The 21,721-nt window shown below is 41.8% G+C and overlaps 1 protein-coding gene across 1 annotated transcript; it reads right to left on the reverse strand.

Moving 5' to 3' along the window:
- Positions 1–15,286: 15,286 nt before the first annotated feature.
- On the reverse strand, positions 15,287–21,035 carry APOBEC1 (apolipoprotein B mRNA editing enzyme catalytic subunit 1). Its single transcript, XM_065922883.1, has 5 exons — positions 20,990–21,035; positions 19,395–19,422; positions 16,949–17,346; positions 16,083–16,201; positions 15,287–15,436 (listed from the first exon to the last, which is right to left on the reverse strand). Exons 1-5 carry the CDS (start codon positions 21,003–21,005, stop codon positions 15,287–15,289), a joined length of 711 nt encoding a protein of 236 aa, XP_065778955.1. The 5' UTR covers positions 21,006–21,035.
- Between the last annotated feature and the right edge of the window lie 686 nt (positions 21,036–21,721).

Genomic DNA, 21,721 nt, shown 5'->3' on the forward strand with positions numbered 1-21,721 from the left:
GAGTAGCTTCCTAAACTAGAGAAAACCGTGCACAGCAATGAAGACCCAGAGCAGCCAAAAATAAATACTTTTTAAAAATCATTTAAAAAAAAAAAACTTAGAAACCAGCTTGATACTCTTTACACAAGGGAAAACAAACCATAAATTGGGGGATACAGTGCCTCAGAAGCTATGGAACCCTCTTCCCCAGGGATGTCTAGGCTAGAGGGAGTTTATAAAGCATTAGAAGCAGCAACTTGTAAATAGGGCATTCATGATTGTCTGGGAGGTCGGGGGTTTTCTTGTAAGGCTGGCAGGCTTATTTTCTAGGGTTAGGTAAGATAAAGCAGAGTGGGAGGGTTGTGACTGGCCTATGTTAGGTTTCTTGGACCCTGGGGCATTTCCTGTTTATATGAGGGATGACTGAAATTTCAACGTGGGTTAGCCTCCATTATGGGGGGTCCCAAAATTAGATTCTGGACCCAATTACACTGTTGGCGGGGAGTTCTACCACTTCCCCTCCCAATACACATGTGCGTGAGTGCGTGAGTCTCACGTCAGTTGTGTCTGACTCTTTGTTACCCCGTAGCCTGCCAGGATCCTCCGTCCATGGGATTTCCCAGGCAAGAATACTGGAAAGTGAGTGAAATTGCTCAGTTGTGTCCGACTCTATGGGACCACATGGACTGTAGCCTGCCAGGATCCTCCATCCATGGGATTTTCCAGGCAAGAGTACTGGAGTAGGTTGCCATTAGTTGCTATTTCCTCCTCCAGGGGATCTTCCAGACCCAGGGACTGAACCTATGTCTCCTGAATAGGCAGGCAGCTTCTTTACCATTGAGCCAACTCACTGGGAAAGACCCTGATACTCAAAAAGGTTGAATGCAGGAAAAGAAGGGGATGACAGAGAATGAGAGGGTTGGATGGCATCACCAACTGGTGATGGACATGAGTTTGAGCAAACTCCTGGAGGTGGTGAAGGACAGGGAAGCCCCGCGTGCTGCAGTGCAGGGGGGGTAGCAAAAGAGTCTGACACCATTTAGCAACTGAACAGCAACAACAACCCCTCCTACAAGGTCCAAGGGTGGAAGGGAAAGTACCAACCCTACAAACACAGTGTATCTCCCTTGGCATCCAGCCATTATCCTTAGGCTACATAAGGGCATTCCAAAAGTTGCCTCATTAACATAGCGAAACACCTTTATCTCTCTCATCACTAAGGAAAAGCCAATGGTTTTAGAAGGGCAGCCTTAAAAAGGGAACAAAGTCCCAATATGTATTCCTTATTATAATTCGAATTATAATTCATACTATCAGTCCCCATAAACAAAGTACCTTCATCAGCATGCCATAGAAACTAGAAATTATATATTTGACTACGTAAGATTTTAAATTCCTCTTAAGAAAGCTCATAACGTTACCGAATCGAACTTGGATCCGCTGGCTGGTCCTGCTGCAAAGTCGATTTACTGTCTCCAGGTTGTGTGAGGGGAAAGGACAGCGTTTATTGCAGAGTATGGAGGGAGGAGATGGGGCGGCTCAATCCCAAAGACCAGAATTCCCCAATGGCTTTCAGGGAAGAGTTTTTAAAGGCACCATTTGGGGTGAGGTCTGCAGAGGGCATGACTTTTTTTCTAATTGGTTGGTGATAAAGTAACAGGGTGGTGCTTCAGAAATCTAAGTCATCAACCTTCTGGTTCCAACCTGTCTAGGGACCACATTTGTGTTCAGCATCCTTCACCTGGGCTGGAGTCCTATTTTCTACAGAGCAATTCAAAGATATACATTGGATTGTTATATACACACACACCACACACACACACACAGGATTGTTATACACACACACACACACACACACACACACACACACACACATAGGAGATGCAGGTTAGATCCCTGAATTGGGATGATCACCTGGCGGAGGAAATGGCAACCCACTCCGGTATTCTTGCCTGAAAATTCCCACGGACAGAGGAGCTGGCAGGCTATGGGGTCACAGTTGGATGCAGCTGAGCAATTGAGCAGGCAAACCCCTTGAAGAGGAACGAAGGCTCTTTGTTGTTTGGTCCCTCAGTCGAGTCTGACTCTTTGTGACCGCATGGACTGTAGCCCACCAGGCTCCTCTCTCCATGGGGTTTTTCAGGCAAGAATACTGGAGTGGGCTGCCATTTCCTGCTCTAAGGCATCTTCCCGACTCAGGGATGGAAGCTTAGTCTCCAGTGTCTTCTGCGTTGCAAGCGGATTCTTTACCACTAAGTCACCTGGGGAGGCACTATTGCTTCTTGACTGCTTTTCCTTAGTTTCTGCACTCTCTCAACTTCCTAATTAGTAACTGTTGAAATCTAGTCTTTGAAAGTCAGGGGAAAGCTCGGAGACTAAATCCTTTTTCTAACAAACAAGAAACAGGGGGACACAGAGCGGTTTTTGTACCTAGGAAGGCCCCACACGGTCCAACTCAGTTTCAAAAAAGTCAAGAGACTGGGAAAAATCGCAAATGAGTGATACAGATGTTTTCTCTAAAATACAGAGTGCTAGTCTCAGTCGTGTCCAACTCTGTGATTCCAAGGACTGTAGCCTGCCAGGCTCTTCTGTGCATGAATTTCTCCAGGTAAGAATACAGGGGTGGGTTGCCATTCCTTTCTCCAGGGGATCTTAGTGACCCAGAGATCGAACCTGAGTCTCCCTCACTGCAGGCAGATTCTTTACTGTCTGAGCCTCCCAGGAAACAGAAATCTGTAAAACTTCCTCATAAATTAATAGAGGAGCAAAGACAAACCAATAGGAAAAAAAGGAGGGGAGGCGTGGGGCAAAGGATTGTGGAAGAGCATGTCCTAAATGTCTCTTTGGCATGTGGATTAGTTCAAGCTGCAATCAAAGTCCAAAGACTCAAGAAAAACTTTGACCTTTCCTCTAACTGCCTTAAGAAATGTACATAGCTTCTATTCCCAGAATAGAGCTATCACCAGAAATATCTGCAAGGAAGGGCTGAGGATGTGGGGGAGACTGGACAGGTCCTAGAGATGAGAATACACTCAGTGTTCTGTTGTCTATGCACAGCCCGGAAAAACATCTGTTTACCATTCAGTTTTCATTTCCATGTGAATTGCCTTCCTCACCTTTGAGATCCCAAATCACTACTTCCAGCCTCTTTTGTGTTTAACCAAAGATGGTATTTAAAGTTAGGGCTTCAGCTACTTGGGTGAGTTACTCCATCTTCCTGGATCTGTCCTGTGAATATGGGTGTCCCTGATGACTCAGATGGTAACGAATCTGCCTGCAATGCTTGAGATCCTGATTTGATACCTGGGTCAGAAAGATCCCCTGGAGAAGGGAATGGCTACCCACTCCAATATTCTTGCTTGGAGAATTCCATGGACAGAGAAGCCTGGTGGTCCACAGTCCATGGGGTCACAAAGAGTCAGACATGACCTAGTAACTAACACTCCCATGTTCACGTTACTGAACTTTTTATTTTCTCCCGTTATCTGTCCCATGTCAGTGTAATTCTTTGACCAGCCTGAAGAAGCTAGAAGAATACAGGGAAATTTCTTCCTCCCCAGCAACAAAATACAATACCCAGAAGACAGTCGATGAACACCCACACACAAAATGCTGAAAATTGCAAAGTGAAGAATTAGAAATTAGGACTTCCCTGGTGGTACAGTGGATAAGAGTTTGCCTGCCAACTCAGGAGTTCATGAGTTCGATCCCTGGTCTGAGAATATTCTACATGCTGCCGAGCAACTAAGCCTGTGCAACACAATTACTGTGCTCCACAACAAGAGAAGCCAACGCAGTGAGAAGCCGGAACACTGCAACGAAGAGTGGTCTCCACTCACCGAAACTAGAGAAAAGCCTGAACAGCGACAAAAACTCAGAGCAGCCAAAATAAAATAAAGTGAAGTGAAGTCGCTCAGTCATGTATGACTCTTTGCGACCCCATGGACTGTAGTCTACTGGGCTCCTCCATCCATGGGATTTTCCAGGCAAGAATACTGGAGTGGGTTGCCATTTCCTTCTCCAGTAGATCTTCCTGACCCAAGAGTTGAACACAGGTCTCCTGCATTGTAGGCAGACACTTTACCGTCTGAGCCACCAGGGAATAAAATAAAATAAATTGTTAAAAAATAAATTAAAAATAAAGCATTAGAAATTGAAGTACTGTTGTTCATCCATCAGACTGTCAAATGTTTAAGAGATTGATCATACCTAGTGTGACACAGTGATTTAGAATAAGAAATATATGTTTAGTCCTCATTCTGTTCCTGTTACAAAGCTCCTAAAACCTTCAGAAACTCCCAAGTGTCGGAGCACAATAAAGGTGCTCATTGTTATGTTTATCATGTGACTTTTGGAATCCCCCTAGGTCATTTAAAGCTGAAGTCTTGCTTCCGAGAATATCAACCATGTGACTACAAGCCTGGAACTTTCAGTTCAGCCCCTGACCTTGAGGGAAAGAAGCTGGAGAGAATTTAGTTCAATCACTATAGACCATGATTTAGTCAATCCTGCCTATGTAATGATGCCTTCATAAAAATTCAAAAAGAGGGGTTTCCAAGAGCTTTCATATTGGTGAGCCAGAAAGTAACCATATCCCAGGAGGGTAGGCACACCCCAAACTCCACCGGAACAGAAGCTCTGAATTCAGGACCTTTCCAGTTCTCACCCTATGTATCTCTTCATCAGGCTGTTCATTTGTCTCCTTTAATATCCTTAGTTGATAAGCCGGTTATCTAGTAAGTCAATTGGCTTCCTGGATGCTGTGAATTGCTACTCTAGCAAATTAATGGAACCCCAAGAGTCGATCAAGGGAATCTCAGTTATACTCAGTTTATAAGAAGCACAGGTAACAATCTGGACTTCTTTTTTTTCTTTAAGATTTATTTATTTTTGACTGGGTCTTCATTGCGGTGCTTGGGCTTTTTCTAGTTGCATTGAGCAGGGGCTACTCTTTCTCGCAGTGCCCAGGCTTCTCATTGCGATGGTTTCTCTTGTTGGGAGCACAGGTTCTAGGTGCTCCAGCTTCAGTAGTCATGGTGCACAGGCTTAGTTGCCCCGAGGCATGTGGGATCTTCTCCGACCAGGGATTGAACTACATTGACAGGCGGATTCTTAACCACTGGACCAGCAGGGAAGCCCAACCTGGACTTTCAATTGACTTCTAAAGTGGGGGCAGTCTCAAGAGACTGAGCCCTTAAACAGTGGGCTCTGACATGAGATAGAATCAGAACTGAATTAGATTTGTGGAATACCTGGTAGTGAGTACCGAGAATTAGAGAGTTACTTATGTGTCAAAACCCCACACCTCTAGTATCAAAAGTAAAATAGAAAAGCAGGTTGAGAATAAAGGGAAAATACACATGAGTGTGTTTTTTCATTATCCAATATTGGCAAGGATGTAAGAAAATTGGAATTTTTTTTTTCTTGGATACATTCTCCTGGATACCTTCTTCAGGATCTTTTTACCCCTCTTCTCCAAATTAGATCATTACTTTCTGTTGCTCTGGGCTCTCCCTTCACTATCATCCTGTGAATTTTTTTCCCCTTCTCTTCTGTGTTGAATTACTTGTGTTCTGAATTCCAAGCATTCTCCTTTTATGGTTTAGTCCCTCATTTTGATGTAGGGACTAATAAAGACAATAAAAAATGTCTTTATTCCCACTGATATTAGATAGCTTTGTTAGGGGAAGCACACTGATTAAAACCGCCCACCCTGGCCAGGCACCATAGTAACCATTTGCATGAGTTGTTTCATGGCAGGAGATCCTGATAAGGAATACGGAACTAATAAGCCACCACCAGCCGGAAGAGTTCGGAAAAGATCAAAAGGAGACACTACCTGTCCGTCCACTTCCCAGAATCCCTCTTGCTAGCATCCACCTTGGCTGAGCGATGCGTGTGCCACCAGGAAAGACTCTGAATTAAAATGATTGGCCAAAGACCACCCGGAAACGAATCCCATCACCATAAAACCCAAGACTGCGAGCCACGCGGCAGAGCAGTTCTCCTGGGTTCCCTTACCCTTCTGCTCTCCACCCGGGTGCCCTTTCCCAATAAAATCTCTTGCTTTGTCAACATGTGTCTCCTCGGACAATTCATTTCCGAGTGTTAGACAAGAGCCCAGTTTCTGGCCCTGGAAGGGGTCCCCCTTCCTGCAACAGCTTGGCTGACTGTAGACGTCAGCTGAGAAACATTTTATCTTCAAGAATTTTAAAAGCATGGGTCATGGCTTCCGTGGTAGCTCATTGGTAAAGAATTCTCCTGTCACTGCAGGAGACATGGGTTCTATCCCTGATCTGGGAAGATCCCACATGACCTGGAGCAGCTAAGCTTGTCTGCACCACAACCATTGACCTGAACTTTAGAGCCTGGGAGCCACAACTACTGAAGCCCGCCATAACCAGGAGACGGTGCTCCACCACAAGTGCGTGCATGCCTGCTCAGTCGTGTCTGACTCTTTGTGACCCCTGGAATGTAGCCCACCAGGCTCCTCTGTTCAAGGGATTTTCCTGGGAAGAATATTGGAGTGGGTTGCCATTTCCTCCTCCAAGGGGATCTTCCTGACCCAGAGATCAAACCCAGGTCTCTCTCATTGCAGGCAGATTCTTCACTGTCTGAGCCACCAGGGCAGCTCATGGAAATCTATAAACTCAGACTTTTTTATTGCGCTGGTAATGAAACTGAGTGGGACTCTGTGAAACTGTCAGGTACGGGGCCTCTCTTGTTGGTTCCCTCATCTCTGGTAGGCAAGGCTCCAACCTCCGTGACCTTCCCTGAGTTCCAAAGGGCAGATTCCAACAAGTTGCTAATCAAGGGAGGAGCAGCCAAGAAACCACCCTAGGCAAGACTAAAGGGAAGGGGAAGCTCATTAAGATTAGGAGACCTCCTGAGATCCTACACAAACTCTAATCTTGTCAGCAACCCCGCCCTTGGGAAGTATTGTTACAAAATTTCTCAATAACCTCTCCAAGTTGGGACACATAGTTTTTAAAGGTAGGAGCCCACTGTGTCCCCACCTTTGTCTGACAAAGTAACAAAGGTCACCTTTTTTTTTTTTTAATTTTTTTTAAATTTTTCAGTGGGTTTTGTCATACATTGATATGAATCAGCCATAGAGTTACACGTATTCCCCATCCCAATCCCCCCTCCCACCTCCCTCTCCACCGGATTCCTCTGGTGATTCCTTTTTTTTTTTTAAACTGCACCATGAGGCAGTCACGTGAGTCCTTATGTCCCCGACCAGAGATCAAACCTGCACCCCCTGCATTAGAAGGTCTGAGTCTTAACCACTGGACCACCAGGGAAGTCCCAAGCAATCCTTTCCTGCTTCACCCAAAACTCTGCATCTGACATTTGATTCATCATCTGTGTACAGAGACTGAGCTTTCGGCATCAGTAATTATATATTTTTTTCTATACTGTAGGACAATTGTAATCCCAATTTTCCCTTTATCTCAAGTCACCATGCACTTCATTGCATTTAGTAGGACTTTACTTTTCTGAGTGCTGAAATTACCTTAAAGTTTCCCTAATCTTGATAACCAGGATAACTATAAAAACTAGAGGGAGAATAGTTAGAATGAGAATCTATATCTATTGACTTTCCTAGTGGCTCAGTGGTAAAGAATCTACCTGCCAATGCAGGAGATGCATCAATCCCTGGGTTGGAAAGATCCCTGGAGAAGGAAATGGCAACCCACTCCAGTCTTCTTGCCAGGGAAATCCCATGGACAGAGGAGCCTAGTGGTTTACAGTCCATGGGATAGCAAAGAGTCAGACCTGACTTGGCGCCTAACCCACTTCATCTATTAAACAGACTTTATCCCAGCCACTCAAACGGTTGGCTAATTTCCTGATTACCATAAAACGTGGACAATGAGTAAGGATTTATTGATTCAGCCTTGTCTAGCTTCACCTGATTTTTGAAAGTTTGCTTGGGCAGAATCTTTGCACCTATGAGAGACCTGCCACCTGTCAAACATTTGCAGTTTTGTTAATATTTCAAATCTGTAACATTTCCGCAGAAGTGGGTTTCCTTCCTAGGTTTTTCAGTTTCCTTACAGATGTTCTCCATTTCTCAAAGTGTGTTTCATGGAACTCTATTTTTACATGAGTTTCAAATATGTGTCTTTTTAAAGTTTGCTTCTTAAGAAGCTGGGAAATTCTGTACAGAATCTCTGAAAGGTTCCCAATGTGTGTTTTAAAAATGAATGTCCATAATGAATCTTTAAGAGAATCTAGTCACCACAGAATGCAACTTAGCAATTGTAGGCTTAGAAAGTACTTTTGGGGAGTTTCCTGGTGGTCCCGTAGTTTGGACTTCTCACTTCCATGGCAGGTGGCAAAGGTTTCATCCCTGATCAGGGAGCTAAGATCCAGCATTTTGAGGGCCAAAAAGTATTTATTTAATGATATATCAAACAATACTCATCATGTGCTTTATGTCAGTGAACAACACTCTGATTGCACTAATATTTCAGTTGCACAATAGGACACATCCTTCTTTTGCAACCTACATGTCCAATCATCCCTAGTTTTACATCTTAATTACTGTTGCTTACACAAATTTCTTTCTACCACCTTAGCCTACTGCCTATCTTGACCATTCTGCAGTGGAGGGAAGGCAGGGTGAGAAGAAATTTCTAGACAACTCAGTTTTTTTTTTCTTAATACGTTTTAAAATTATTATTGGCATATAATTTATTTACAATGTTGTATTACTTTTGACTATACAGCACAGTGAATCAGTTATACATACACATAAAATCACTCTTTTTTAGATTCTTTTCCTATATAGGTCATTACAGAGTATTGACTAGAGTTCCCTGTGTGTTATATAGTAGATCCTTCTTAGTTATCTATTTTATATACAGCAGTGTGTATATGACAATCCCAATTTCCCAATTTATCCCTCCCCTCATTTCTTCCCTGGCAACCTTAAGATTGTTTTCTACATCTGTAACAACTCTATTTCTGTTTTGTAAATAAGTTCATTTGCACCATTTATTTTTATTCCACATATAAGGGTTATACAATATTTGTCCTTCTCTGACTGGCTTACTTCACTCAGTACAATCATTTCTAGGTTCAGGTTTTTGCTTTGAGTGACCAAGTAAACAGTGGAGTTATTTTACAGAATAAAGAATATTTACTTTTCAAAAAATTGAGTTTGATTTTTTTTTTATACCTATATGAGTGCAGATGTTTTGCTGGGAATTATCTTAGGAGAGAGGCCTAACTAAAGAAGTAGATTTAGAAGATGTCAACAAAAAGATGATAGTGGAATATAGAGGTACAGATTAGAATTCTTTTTAAAAATTATGCATATAATTTTATATCATTATAAAGATTATATATATATATATATATAAAATGAATTGAGGAAAAAGTCCACAGATATGACCTAAAGAATACCATCACTTAAGGGACAAGCAGAGGAAAAGGAAGCTCAAAGAAACCAAAGATTAGTCAGTGTTAAGTCTGCATTTTCTCTAGCAACCCACTTGCTCTCCAACAGAAAACTTAATTTTTTTTAAAGCCTGAGTATATTCTTTTAGAGAAGTTTCATGAATGTTTAAGCAAACATCTGATATCCATACTGCAATCTGCTACCATGTTATGATGACACAAAGATAACCCATGAAAAGTCCAATGTGGCGAGGAACTGAGGCCTCCAGCCAACAGCCACGTGAGGGCGCCATCGTGGAAGCAGGTCCTTCAGCCCCAGTCCAGCCTTTAGGTGAGCAGAGCCTCTCTGAAGCCCTCATGTGACTGAAATCACATGAAACACTCAGGGCAAGAACCACTTTGCTAAGCCACTCCTAAATTCCTGACACAGAAACTGAAATAATAAATGTGTTTTGAATAAGCCACTAGGGTTTGGGGCTAGGTGATTTGTTATATACCAAAAAGTAACTAATACAATCAAGAGAAACAGAAGTTTCTGGCTTCAGTTTTCAGTTTCCTTAAGCCATAATCATCCAGATTTTTTATTCTTCCTTTTTTATGTTTTTATTATAGATTATTTTGGGGGGACTTCCCTATAGCTCAGATGGTAAAGAATCTGCAGTGCGGGAGAGCAGGGTTCAATCCCTGGGTTGGGAAGATCCTCTGGAGAAGGGAATAGCAACCCACTCCAGTATTCTTGTCTGGAGAATCCCATGGACAGAGGAGCCCGGCAGGCTACAGTCCATGGGGTCGCAAAGAATCAGATACTACTGAGTGACTAACACTACTACTGTAGATCTTTTTTAAATTTATTTATTTTTAATTAAAAGATAATCACAGTCTTATGTTGGTTTCTGCCATACAGCAACATGGATCAGCCACAGGTATACATATTTCCCCTCCCTCTCATGCCTCCTTCCCACCTCCCACCCCATCCCAATTCAGATTTTATAGATGAGTAAATTTAAGGCTCAGATAAGTTAATATATGCATTCGAAGTTACAGTGTTTAAGTGATAGAGCTACGAACATTTTTGGTTTTCTGACAAAAACAATGTTCTTTGTACTCTCTCAATAGCCTCTAATAATTACAAATAATTAATTTTTTATAATTAAGTTACTGCTGTAGATAGACAGGTCCTCTCAGTCACTAACCTTGGCACTGGTGATATAAAGGTAGATGGGGCAAATTAAGTAGATTCAGTATGAAGCAGAACTGTGAGATGAGGATTTCCCTGGTGATCCAGTAGTTAAGAATCTGTCTTTCAATGCAGGGACATGGGTTCAGTCCCTGGTTGGGGTACTAAGATCCCACAGGCCGCAGCACAACTAAATCCACACACCACAACTAGAGAGCCCCTGCGCCACAATGAAGACTCAGCCCAGTCAAAAAAAAAATTGCTTAACATTAATATTAAAAAATGAAAATGAACTGTGGAATGGTATTATACAGAGATAATTTTTTGATGAGAGTCGTGGATGTGAGAAGGCTCAGAAAAACAGAAAGAAAAAGCATTAGAAATATTTTGGCAAGAGCGAAGTTTCAAGTCAGACAGAGTAGGAGAAATAGCATATCCCTTTTTTGTGGAATCTAAAAAGAAATGATAGAAATGAACTTACTTACAAAACAGAAAGAGACTCACAGAGTTAGAGAACAAACTTATGGTTCCCCGTACACGCTGCTATATATAAAATGGACAACCAACAAGGACCTACTGGATAGCAACTGGGAACCCTGTTTAATGTTATGTGAAGCCTGGATAGGTGGGGAGTTTAGGGGAGAATGGATACATGTATGTGTATGGCTGAGTCCCTTTGCTCTTCACCTGAAACTATCACAATATTGTTAATTTGCTATACCCCAATACGAATAATACAGAGCACGAGGTGGTTGGATGGCATCATCAACTCGATGGACATGAGTTTGAGCAGGCTCTGGGAGTAGGTGATGGATAGGGAAGCCTGGCGTGCTGTGGTCCATGGGGTTATAAAGAGTCGGACATGACTAAGCGACTGAACTGAATGAAATACAAATAAAAAGTTAAAAAAAAGAGAAATTTGGAGATTGACAAAATTTATATCTACCTCAGAGATTAGTCAAGGGTCAAGAGAGATTTATCCTTCTTCTAGAATGGCAATCATAAAAATAGGTAATCATAAATATAGTAATTATTTAATGTTATCTCTTTATTTCAAATTTTAGGTCCTTCCCATATTGTTCCATAACTTAATGACATAGTTCTTAGGATGCTTATCATTCACATTTTTATGACTTCCCAGATCATAAATTTAACAGTCAAATTAGTAAAAATGTTTAAATGGAGAATAAAGTGACAGGAGGTAAGGGATTGGCATGAGAAGCTTGGAAGAATATGTTCAATATATGAGACAAAGCAACAGATGTAATAAATAAAATTTGACTTGGGAATTGCCTGGCAGTCCAGCAGTCAGGCCTCTGAACTTCCACTCTTCTACTGAAGGGTACACAGATTCAATCCCTGGTAGGAGAACTAAGATCCCACAAACCAAGCAACAAGGCCAAAAAAAGTAAAAAAACCAGAAAAGTGAAAAATCTTGGCTCTCAGCCTCCAGAGAACCAAAACAAATGAGTCTTTCCAAAAAATTAATGATTTGCACTATTCTTCCTGTATAATAAAAGGAAATAGATCAGTTCATGTGAGAAACTGCCTCTATTGTATCTTTGAGAGTTTTTTTTCCCCTAATATCCCATTTTTTTCCTCCCATTTTTATAAGAATGAATAAATGCTATTTTTCATGGCAGTTTTTAAAAATGCATTGACAGTCTTCAAACAGACATCTGATAGGATGCCTCCCGATCTATGCCCCCAAAAGAGACGGCCTTATCCCCATGCCAACCCAGGAAGGCAAGCCAAGCAAATGACTGAACTAGTCTGACCCTATTATGGAAAGTGATCCTATGTTGCTTACTGCTTACTGGCACACCCTGCATTCTTTGGGAAAAAAAAAAAGAAGAGCACATTTCTCTTTAGTTTCATTTCTGCCATGGTGTTGCCTGTCTGACCCTGGCCAACTGCAAAAGGTTTTCTGTTTCCTAGCGTGCTTGTTATGTAAGCACATCATGTGTTCATCACTTCTTCTTCTTCTTCCTTGGCACATGGCTGGACTTGTCTCTTAGCCATCTTTAGAGCTAGATGGGGCCACAGGTCTGATCTTTGCTAAGTGACCTTTGCAAAGGTCAGAAGTGACATCTGCCATCTCCAGTCCTTGATTCTGAAAAAGACCTTTCACACTGCATAATGCTTTTCTTTGCTGTGTGCTCCCCCCGGCCCCCCACCTCCTGTGAGCCAGTTGATGTAGAGAACTCAACAGAGGACTCCAAGGCCATAGGAGACGGTGCATTCACCAGATGGAAGGAACCAAGGCCCCTGAATTACTGCAGGGAGAAACATTTACCCAAGTGACATTAGACTGCAAAGTGAGTGAGAAATAACCCCTTTCTATGATTTAGCGACTAAACAACAGCAACAATGTGCAGATGCTAGATCGTCCTTTGTTTCCCTTTAGCATCTTCTGAGAAATTGGCTCCATGTCATTATCTAGTTTAAGGTCACAGCTGAAGTCCCTACATGTCAAATTCAAGATGGCCTCTCTTGAGTCGCATTTCCTGGGATTCAGGTCCTGGTATGCCCCACCCCCTCCACCACTGAATCATGGCTAGCCAGTGTGGTCCAAGAACACTGCAGAAGAAATATTATATGGCTCCAAGCCTCGGCAATTTCCACCTTGGTCCATCTTAGGCCACTTGCTCTGTAGGAAGCCAGTCACCATGTCACGAGGACATTTAAGTAGCGCCGTGGAGATACCTGCCGTTGTTTAGTTACTAAGTCCTGTCCGACTCCTTTGAAACCCCATGGACTGTAGCCTGGCAGGCTCCTCTATCTACGGGGTTCTCCAGGCAAGAATATTGGACTGGGTTGCCATTTCCTTCTCCAAGGGATCTTCCTGACCCGGGGATCAAATCTGAGTCTCCTGCACTGGCAGGTGGGTTCTCTACCACAGAGCCACCGGGGAAGCCCATGGAGAGACCTGCACGGTGAGAAGCTGAGACCTCCCACCACCCACAGGTGCCCACTTGCAGTCATATGTGTGCCCCCTGGGAAGCATGTGGTCATGTCTAGAGATGACTGCAAGCTGACAGCTTGGCTGCAACCTCATGAGATATCCTGAGTCACCAAAACACAAGTGACTCCTGAATACCCGACCCAGAGAAATCGTGACATCATAAATATCACTGTTATTTTAAGCCTGCAAAGTAGTGGGGCAATTTGTAATACAGCAGTAGATGATACTATCTGTGATACTGCTGCTTGTGAACATCTCTATAGGGACTTTCCTGATGGTCTAGTGGTGCAGACTCCACACTTCCAAAGGAGGGGGCCCAGGTTCTGTCCCTGGTCAGGGAACTAGATTTCATATGTCACAACTCAAAGTTCACATGCCACAAACATCTCACATGCTGCAAAGAAGACTCGGCACATCCAAATAAATAAATAAGCAGAAATGAAATATTTTTTCTAAGGAGAACTTCTATATTCTGTTTTTAAAAATCTTTCCCCCTGTATTATTGAACATAATTGATACATAACATTGCATAAATTTAAGGTATACAGTGTAATGACTTGATATATGTTGCAAAATGATTACCAAATTAACTAAGTTTACACATCCATCACCTCACATAGTTACACTTCTTTGTGTGCGATAAGAACTTTTAAGATCTACTCTTAGAAAATTTCAGAAAAAAAAAAGAAAGAAAGAAAATTTCAGGTACACAATACAGTATAAACTATAATCATCATGCTATACCTTACCTTCCCAGAATTTATTAGTCTCAAAACTAAAGGTTTGCCCAGGAATTCCCTGGTGGTTAGAACTCTTTGTTTTCACTGCCGAAGGCCTGGGTTCCATCCCATGTCGGGGAACTTAGATCCCACAAGCCACTAGGCTCAGAAGAAAAAAAAAAAAACACTGTGAAAATTTGTACTCTCTAACAACTTTCACTTCTGCCCCTGGTAACCACTAACCTGCTCTCTTTCTATGAGTTCGGTTTTTCTAGAGTCCACACGTTAGTGAGATCATACAGTAGCTGTCTTTGTCTGACTTGTTGTAAATAGCAAAATGCCTTCAAGTTTCATCTATGTTGCTGCAAAGGGCAGGATTTCATCTTTTTCATGGCTAGGTAACATTCCATTGTGTATATACATACCACAGTATACCACATCTCCTTTATCCACTCATCTGCTGGTGTATACTTAGACTACTTTTGTGTCTTAGCTATTGTAAGCAATGCCACAAGGAACATGGAAGTGATTTCATTTCCTTCAGGTATATAAGGATTGCTTTGGCCCTCAGTCCTTTTGTTGTTCCATACAAAATTTAGGATTTTTAAAAAATTTCTGTAAAAATGTCTTTGGAATCTTGATAGGGATTGCATTGAATTTATAGTTGGCTTTGTGTAGTAGAGATGTTTTTTAACAATATTAACTCTTCCAATCCATGACCATGGGATATCTTTCCATTTATTTGTGTCTTCTTCAATCTGTTTCATCAATGTCTTATATATTTCCATGTACAGATCTTTCACATCCTTGGTTAAATTATTTCACATCCTTGGTTAAATTAATTCCTAAGTATTTTATTGTTTTTGATGTTTATCGTAAATGGAATTGTTTCCTTTAATTCTTTTCCAGATGATTTGCCGTTAGTGTATAGAAATATACAAAAAAAACTAAAAACATCTCAATTCTAATGGTGCTTACTCTTTAGTGGGTCATCAGTGCCTATTCATGAAACAGTATGCACACAAGAATTCTTTCTATTCATCTCCAAGTCATAGGAAGTTGTATCATCCCCGTCGCTAAAAGGATATAGGGTGGAATCATTTGGTAATGACAATTTTGAAGAATAAGTCTGAACTCTATGAGCTGATTCTGATATCTTCTTGAAATCTGTAAGCAGGGAGGGAGACCCTGAAATAAAAAAATAGGTTAGAATAATAGTTATCTTAATGCCAGGAACATTTTAAAATATCATTTGGAAAACCACTGAACTACTTGCAAGATAATACAAATGGGTCACCTACATTCTTTCAGTAAGATGACACATATCAAAAAGGAAAATAAAGATATCTGCAATTCAGTGTAACCAGTATGTTTTGTAACAACAATGATAATGATGATTAAATCTAATTATGGAGCCCACCTATATCTTGAGCTTTCCCGGTGGTTCAGTGGTAAAAAATCTGCTTGCCAAGCAGGGAATGCAGGTTTGATCCCTGGGTTGGGAAGATCTTCTGGAGATTGATATGGCAACCAACTCCAGTATTCTTGCTTGGGAAATCCCGTGGACAGAGGAGCAGGGTGGGCTACAGTACATGGGATCACAAAAGAGTTGACCATCACCTATATCTTAGATCAGTTTATCCATTCCTTTTTCCCTCTTATTTGCCACAAAGAGATTATCTTGCTCTCACATTTTAAAAGGTAAGTCAATAACTAAATCACAATATAAATGGCAAAGTGACGGTGAGAAGAGCACATATTAAAATAATCAGGAGAGAACTTTGAAGAAAGATGCTCCTTTTTGCATCAGAATCTGTCCATTGCAGTAACTTACTGAAATGATGCAGTAGAGTTCCAGTGCATACAAGTTTATCCACAGAGGGGGATATCTTGGCCAGTGAGCTTCTTTCCCACGGGGGTAGTTGACAAAATTCCTCCAGCAGTGATCATACTCTAAGGAAACACAAATCTTGGTTCGTGCAACACATACAACAGAAGTTGAATCCAACTTAAAAATATACCATGTATAAATCCCTCTGGCCTATTTCCTGCTGGAGAAGGACAAGACTGTTCCAGCATCCCTAAAAGGAACTGGAGTGGGTGCCCAGTCCCTTCTCCAGGGGATCTTCCTGGCTCAGGGATAGAACCTGGGTCTCCTGCTTTGCAGACAGATTCTTTACCTCTTGAGCCACCAGGGAAGTTTCCCAAAAGGAGCTCAGCAATTCATTTTAAGACGGGCTTTGTTGGTGGCTCAGTGGTAAAGAATCCACTTGCCAATGCAGGAGATATGGTTCAAGCCCTGATCCGAAAGCCACAATTGTTGAGTCTGCGCTCTAGAGCCCAGGAGCCACAACTACTGAAGGCTGAGCACCCTAGAGACCTCACTCAGCAACAAGAGAAGCCTCCACAATGAGAAGCCAGAGCACCGCAAGTAGAGAAGAGCCCATACAGTGATGAAGACCCAGCACAGCCAAAAATAATTTAATTAATTAATAAAGTAAATAAGACAGGAGTGAGGAAAAAAAGCCATCTCTTTGATGCTTTCTTTGCTATGAATTTCAGAAGTGGGCTTATACTCTATTTTGGGCTTTCACTTCGGAGACTTCCCGTCTGGGATAGTCCAGTCTCCTGGCCTAGAAACATACCACCACCACCACAACCTCTCATAAACACCTAAGACTCTTGGCTTGTTGTTTTCACCTGGGGCTCTCATGACCTGGATAGTCACACCGCTGTGAAACAGGTCTTTGAGTCCTTGCCGGTTTTGCGGATCCATGTGCTGGAAAAGCCGTGCTACGTAAATAACTAGGGTCACATTGGGATGCTGATTCAAAAATTCTCTAATGGCCTTGGAGCATTCCCAGCAGGGACTCCAGGACAAGTACCAGAAGATGGAGCAGCTGATGGCTGGGCAAAAATATCTTTCTGAAGCAATTTTTTCTATAAAATTGCGTTCAACATGCTTGGTGGTGTTTTTGCCCGAGTGTCGCCAGACGTCCCGGCTGTTGCCCCACTGGATTTCGTAGAGCAGACAGGCCTCTTTACAGAATTTTCTGGGGTCAAAGGAGAATTCAAATTCCCAGGGTTCAATTCTTCTCCTGAAATATAAAAAGCACCCCCACCCACCCACCCCATGTCGTCATGTCATCATTTGAGGGAAGGCAAAAGGAGAAGAGGGTGGCAGGGGATGAGATGGTTAGATAGCATCATCGAATCAGTGGACACAAATCTGAGCAAACTCTGGGAGAGAGTGAAGGACAGGGAAGCCTGGCGTGCTGTCATCCATGGGGTCGCAAAGATTCCGACATGACTTAGCGACTGAACAACAGAAATAATTTCTTCTCCTTTTCTATCAGGCAAACCTAAAACATGACATCTCAGGAATTTTTTTTCTATTCTATATCTCAAAGTTATCTGTGGAGGTCTGTTTGGATTATCAGAGTTTCTCTCACAAACAGGTAAGGGATTTTTTTCCAACTCATGTTATTGGGTTACCACTCTCTATATCACTGCTTGGTAGTCTTGAATTCAGGTGTAAATATGGCTTTGTTTCTCTTTTAAAGTTTTCTTACTATATTCTAATCTTATTTATTTTGGCCTCACAGCTTGAAGAATCTTAGTTCCCACAGCTAGGGATTGAACCTGGGCCCTCGGGAGTGAAAGCTCTGAGTCCTAACCACTGGACTGCCAGGGAAGTCCCTCTGAACTTTCTGTCTCAGACTTAGAGGTGACCTGTCTCACTCAATTTTCATTATTCCTCAATGGAATAGATTTTTTTTTCTTTTTCAGGTGTGGAGTCCTCAAATTGCCAACAGAAGTCTATTACCAACTCTGAGAAGAAAGTAATTTAGCCTTAGGATTCTTCCACATTCAATTATATGTATACTAATTCCTCTTAACAAAGAAATCCAAATTTCTCTCGAGGGTATCTTTATTTTTTTTTCCCAGTTATTTTTATTAGTTGGAGGCTAATTACTTTACAATATTGTAGTGGTTCTTGCCATACATTGACATGAATCAGTCATGGATTTACATGTGTTTCCCATCCTGAACCCCCTCCCACCTCCCTTCCCATCCCATCCCTCTGGGTCATCCCAGTGCACCAGCCCCGAGCATTTGTCTCATGCATCCAACCTGGTCTAGGGCATCTTTAGACATAACACTCTCTGTGGGTCAAAGTTATGACTCAGGGAAAACTCAGAATTATGCCAAGGACTCTGCATTATGGTTGAGTCATAAGTTTATTACATTCTCATATTCTCCACTCATTCCAAAAGGATCACTTAATTTATTTTATAGAGCAACCCTCCCACCCATCAAGAGATAATATGTTCCCTGACAAATCTCTCTGTTCTAGACTTACAGATGAGGGCAGCAGGGAGGAAGGAGAGGGTGAGATGAATGGTGAGAGTAGCATGGAAGCGTATATACTATCACAAGTAAAATAGATAGGCAATGGGAATTTGCTCTATGACTCAGGGAACTCAAACCAGAGCACTTTAACAACCTAGAGGAGTGGGATGGGGTGGGAGGCGGGAGGGAGGGTCAGGAGGGAAAGGACACATGTACCTCTATGGCTAATTCATGTTGATGTATGACAGAAATGAAACCAATGTTGTAAAGCAATCATCAATCAATTAAATATAAATGCAATTTTTAATTAGTTCTAGGGAATTGCCTGGCAGTCCAGTGGTTAGGACTCCACTCTTCCATTGCTGGCGGACCTGGGTTCAATCCTTGATTGGGAAACTAAAATCTCCCAAACCATGTGGCATGGTAAAATTAAAAAAAAAAAAAAAAGTCTAGAAAATGGGCATAGGGTTTAAAATAGGAAGATGCAAGTGACAAACCAGTTTGCTGAACTTTTCACTAATTTCTATGAAAACTTGTGATTTAAAGAGAGAAAAACAATAGAAAGAGAATAACAAAAGAAAACTGGAAGACAATTTTTTCAACTGCAACCCAAAGGCATAGGAGGGAAGACACAAGAAGAAATAATAAGCACAAGGAGTGGAGTTGCAAAAACAAAGAATGGGAGCATCAGAAAAGAGGAAAGGAACAACAAGGAAATTGTAGTCCTCCTGCTCCTACATGCTCATTTATTCTGGGTTGAGTTAAATGTGCACTATGATAGTAGAATTCTTACCTCAATGTGGGATCTCCCGCTGGAGGACCTGTTGACCAAGAGATGATCACGTCAAGCAACACCCATATGTACAAATTGAACCGCTAAGAATAAAGGCTCTATTCTAAACCCACAAATCATATCAGAAAATGCAGTTGGAAGATTCTCTCTCGGGATTTCCCTGGTGGACCAGTGGTTAAAACTCCCTGCTTGCACTGTAGGGGCAGGGGTGCAATCTCTGCTTTCAAACCTGAGATCTGGCATACTGCCCGGTGTGGCCAAAAGCAAAAGTCAACACACACCAAAAGGCATCAAGTGCCAAGTAAATGCATCTAAAGCACTGTTTTAGACATATTATTCACAGGGCTTCCCAGGTGGCTCAGTGGTAAAGAATCCGCCTGCTGATGTAGGAACCGCAGGAGACTCGGGTTTGATCCCCAGGTCAGGAAGATCCCCTGGAGGAGGAAATGGCAACCCACTCCAGTATTCTTGCCTGAGAAATCCCATGAAAAGAAGAGCCTGGTGGGCTACAGTCCATGGGGCTGCAAAGTCAGACACAACTGAACATGCACACATGCTATTCACAAATTCTCCAAATACTTTGTCTTATTAAAAGAAAAATACACAGTAAACTATCAAAAACCATAATGGAAAAGAAAAGAAATCTAAAGTAAAATATCAACCTCAATTTCTTTAGCTGGGTATTCAAGACTCTCAACAATATGTCTTCAAATTTGTTTCTGGGGGTGGGGAGAGGGATAAATTTGGGAGATTGGAACTGATATATACACATTACTATATATAAAATAGATAATAAGGACCTACAATATATAGCACAGGGAACTCTACTCAATGCTCTGTAATGACCTATACGGGAAAAAAATCTAAAAGGAGTACATACATGTATATATATAACTGCTTCACTTTGCTGTACACCCACCTGAAACTAATACAACATTGTAAAGCAACTATAGTCCAATTAAAAAAAAAAGAAGCAAATTTACTTTCTAATCACATTGCTGATTGCTTCCAAAAACTCTTCTGTAGCCTGATCAATTCATTCTTTATATTCCACACACAATCTTCAGAAAATTCCCTTAAACTCCTGGTGTCAGTCAAACAGGAATCTCCTCCTCTTTGCCAACCAAAATTATGCCCTTTCAAGACCAAGTTCAAAACCCACCTCATTTGAAAATCATTTCCTTCCACAACCTGGTGTTCTTCCTTCTCCACGAATTTTTCTAACACTAAGAAAGGAACCTTAAATAATCCATTAACATGCCCTGGTGCTAGAACTTCAGCTGCTATCTTAAAATTTCATCTAGTAGTTTTATTTTTTAAGTTTTTTATTATGGTGAAACAAGCATTGCTTTAGTATCATCTGATTAAAATCATTTACAGTATGAACAGGTGGTATTAATAATCACAACACCACCAATAAGAAGAACTCCTGTTTAAGAACAATATGAAAATATTAATAAATAGGAAAGTTGGAAAATGCTCATAAATACAAGCATGAACCAGACACATATGCACACACATATAAGCAAGCCCACCCAGAGTTTTGGAGCTTTTCAAGAATATGGAGATTTCAGGCCCCCCCCCCGACCATTTACCTCTGTCAGAAGCCATGGTGCTCTGTCTCTGGACTTTTTCCTCTGGGGTTATATTATGCTAATTGCTGCTGCCCAGCAACCTGCCCCAACATAATTTCTGCAGGTGTGACCACTGCCACCTGTTTGATCAGAGGATGACTCATTCCTGAGTCTCAGGCAGATACTAGGTATCTAGACCGTACAGAGATCAAACTAGTCAATCCTAAAAGAAACCAACTCTGACTGTTGCTGAAGCTGAAGCTCCAATACTTTGGCCACCTGATGCAAAGAGCCGACTCATTGGAAAAGACTCTGATGATGGGAAAGATAGAAGGCAAAAGGAAAAGGGGGTGGCAGAAGATGAGATGGTTAGATAGCATCACTGACTCAATGCACAAACTCTGGGAGATGGTGAAGGATAGAAAAGCCCAGCATGCTGCAGTCCATGGGGTCACAAAGAGTCGGACAACTTAGTGACTGAACAACAACAGACTGTACAGACAGGTAGCAGATGAAGAGGGCAGTTGGTGGGGGTTGATAAGAAAGCTTATGATGCAGATAGTTAATCTTGTAGCCTAATTCACTGAGAATGAATGGAGGGTTATCTCCCTTTAAAGTTAAAACAAGACTGACACGTTGCTGTTTATTGGAGAGAAGAGAGGAAGAAGAAAGGGAAGAGCGAATTGACCTGGTTCTGTGACCTGAAGGTTTTCATTGTTACCTGGTGAAACAGTGAGGCCTTGCCCTTCTGCC

The sequence above is a fragment of the Muntiacus reevesi genome, chromosome 1 (assembly GCF_963930625.1).
Source record: "Muntiacus reevesi chromosome 1, mMunRee1.1, whole genome shotgun sequence".
NCBI lineage: Eukaryota > Metazoa > Chordata > Mammalia > Artiodactyla > Cervidae > Muntiacus > Muntiacus reevesi.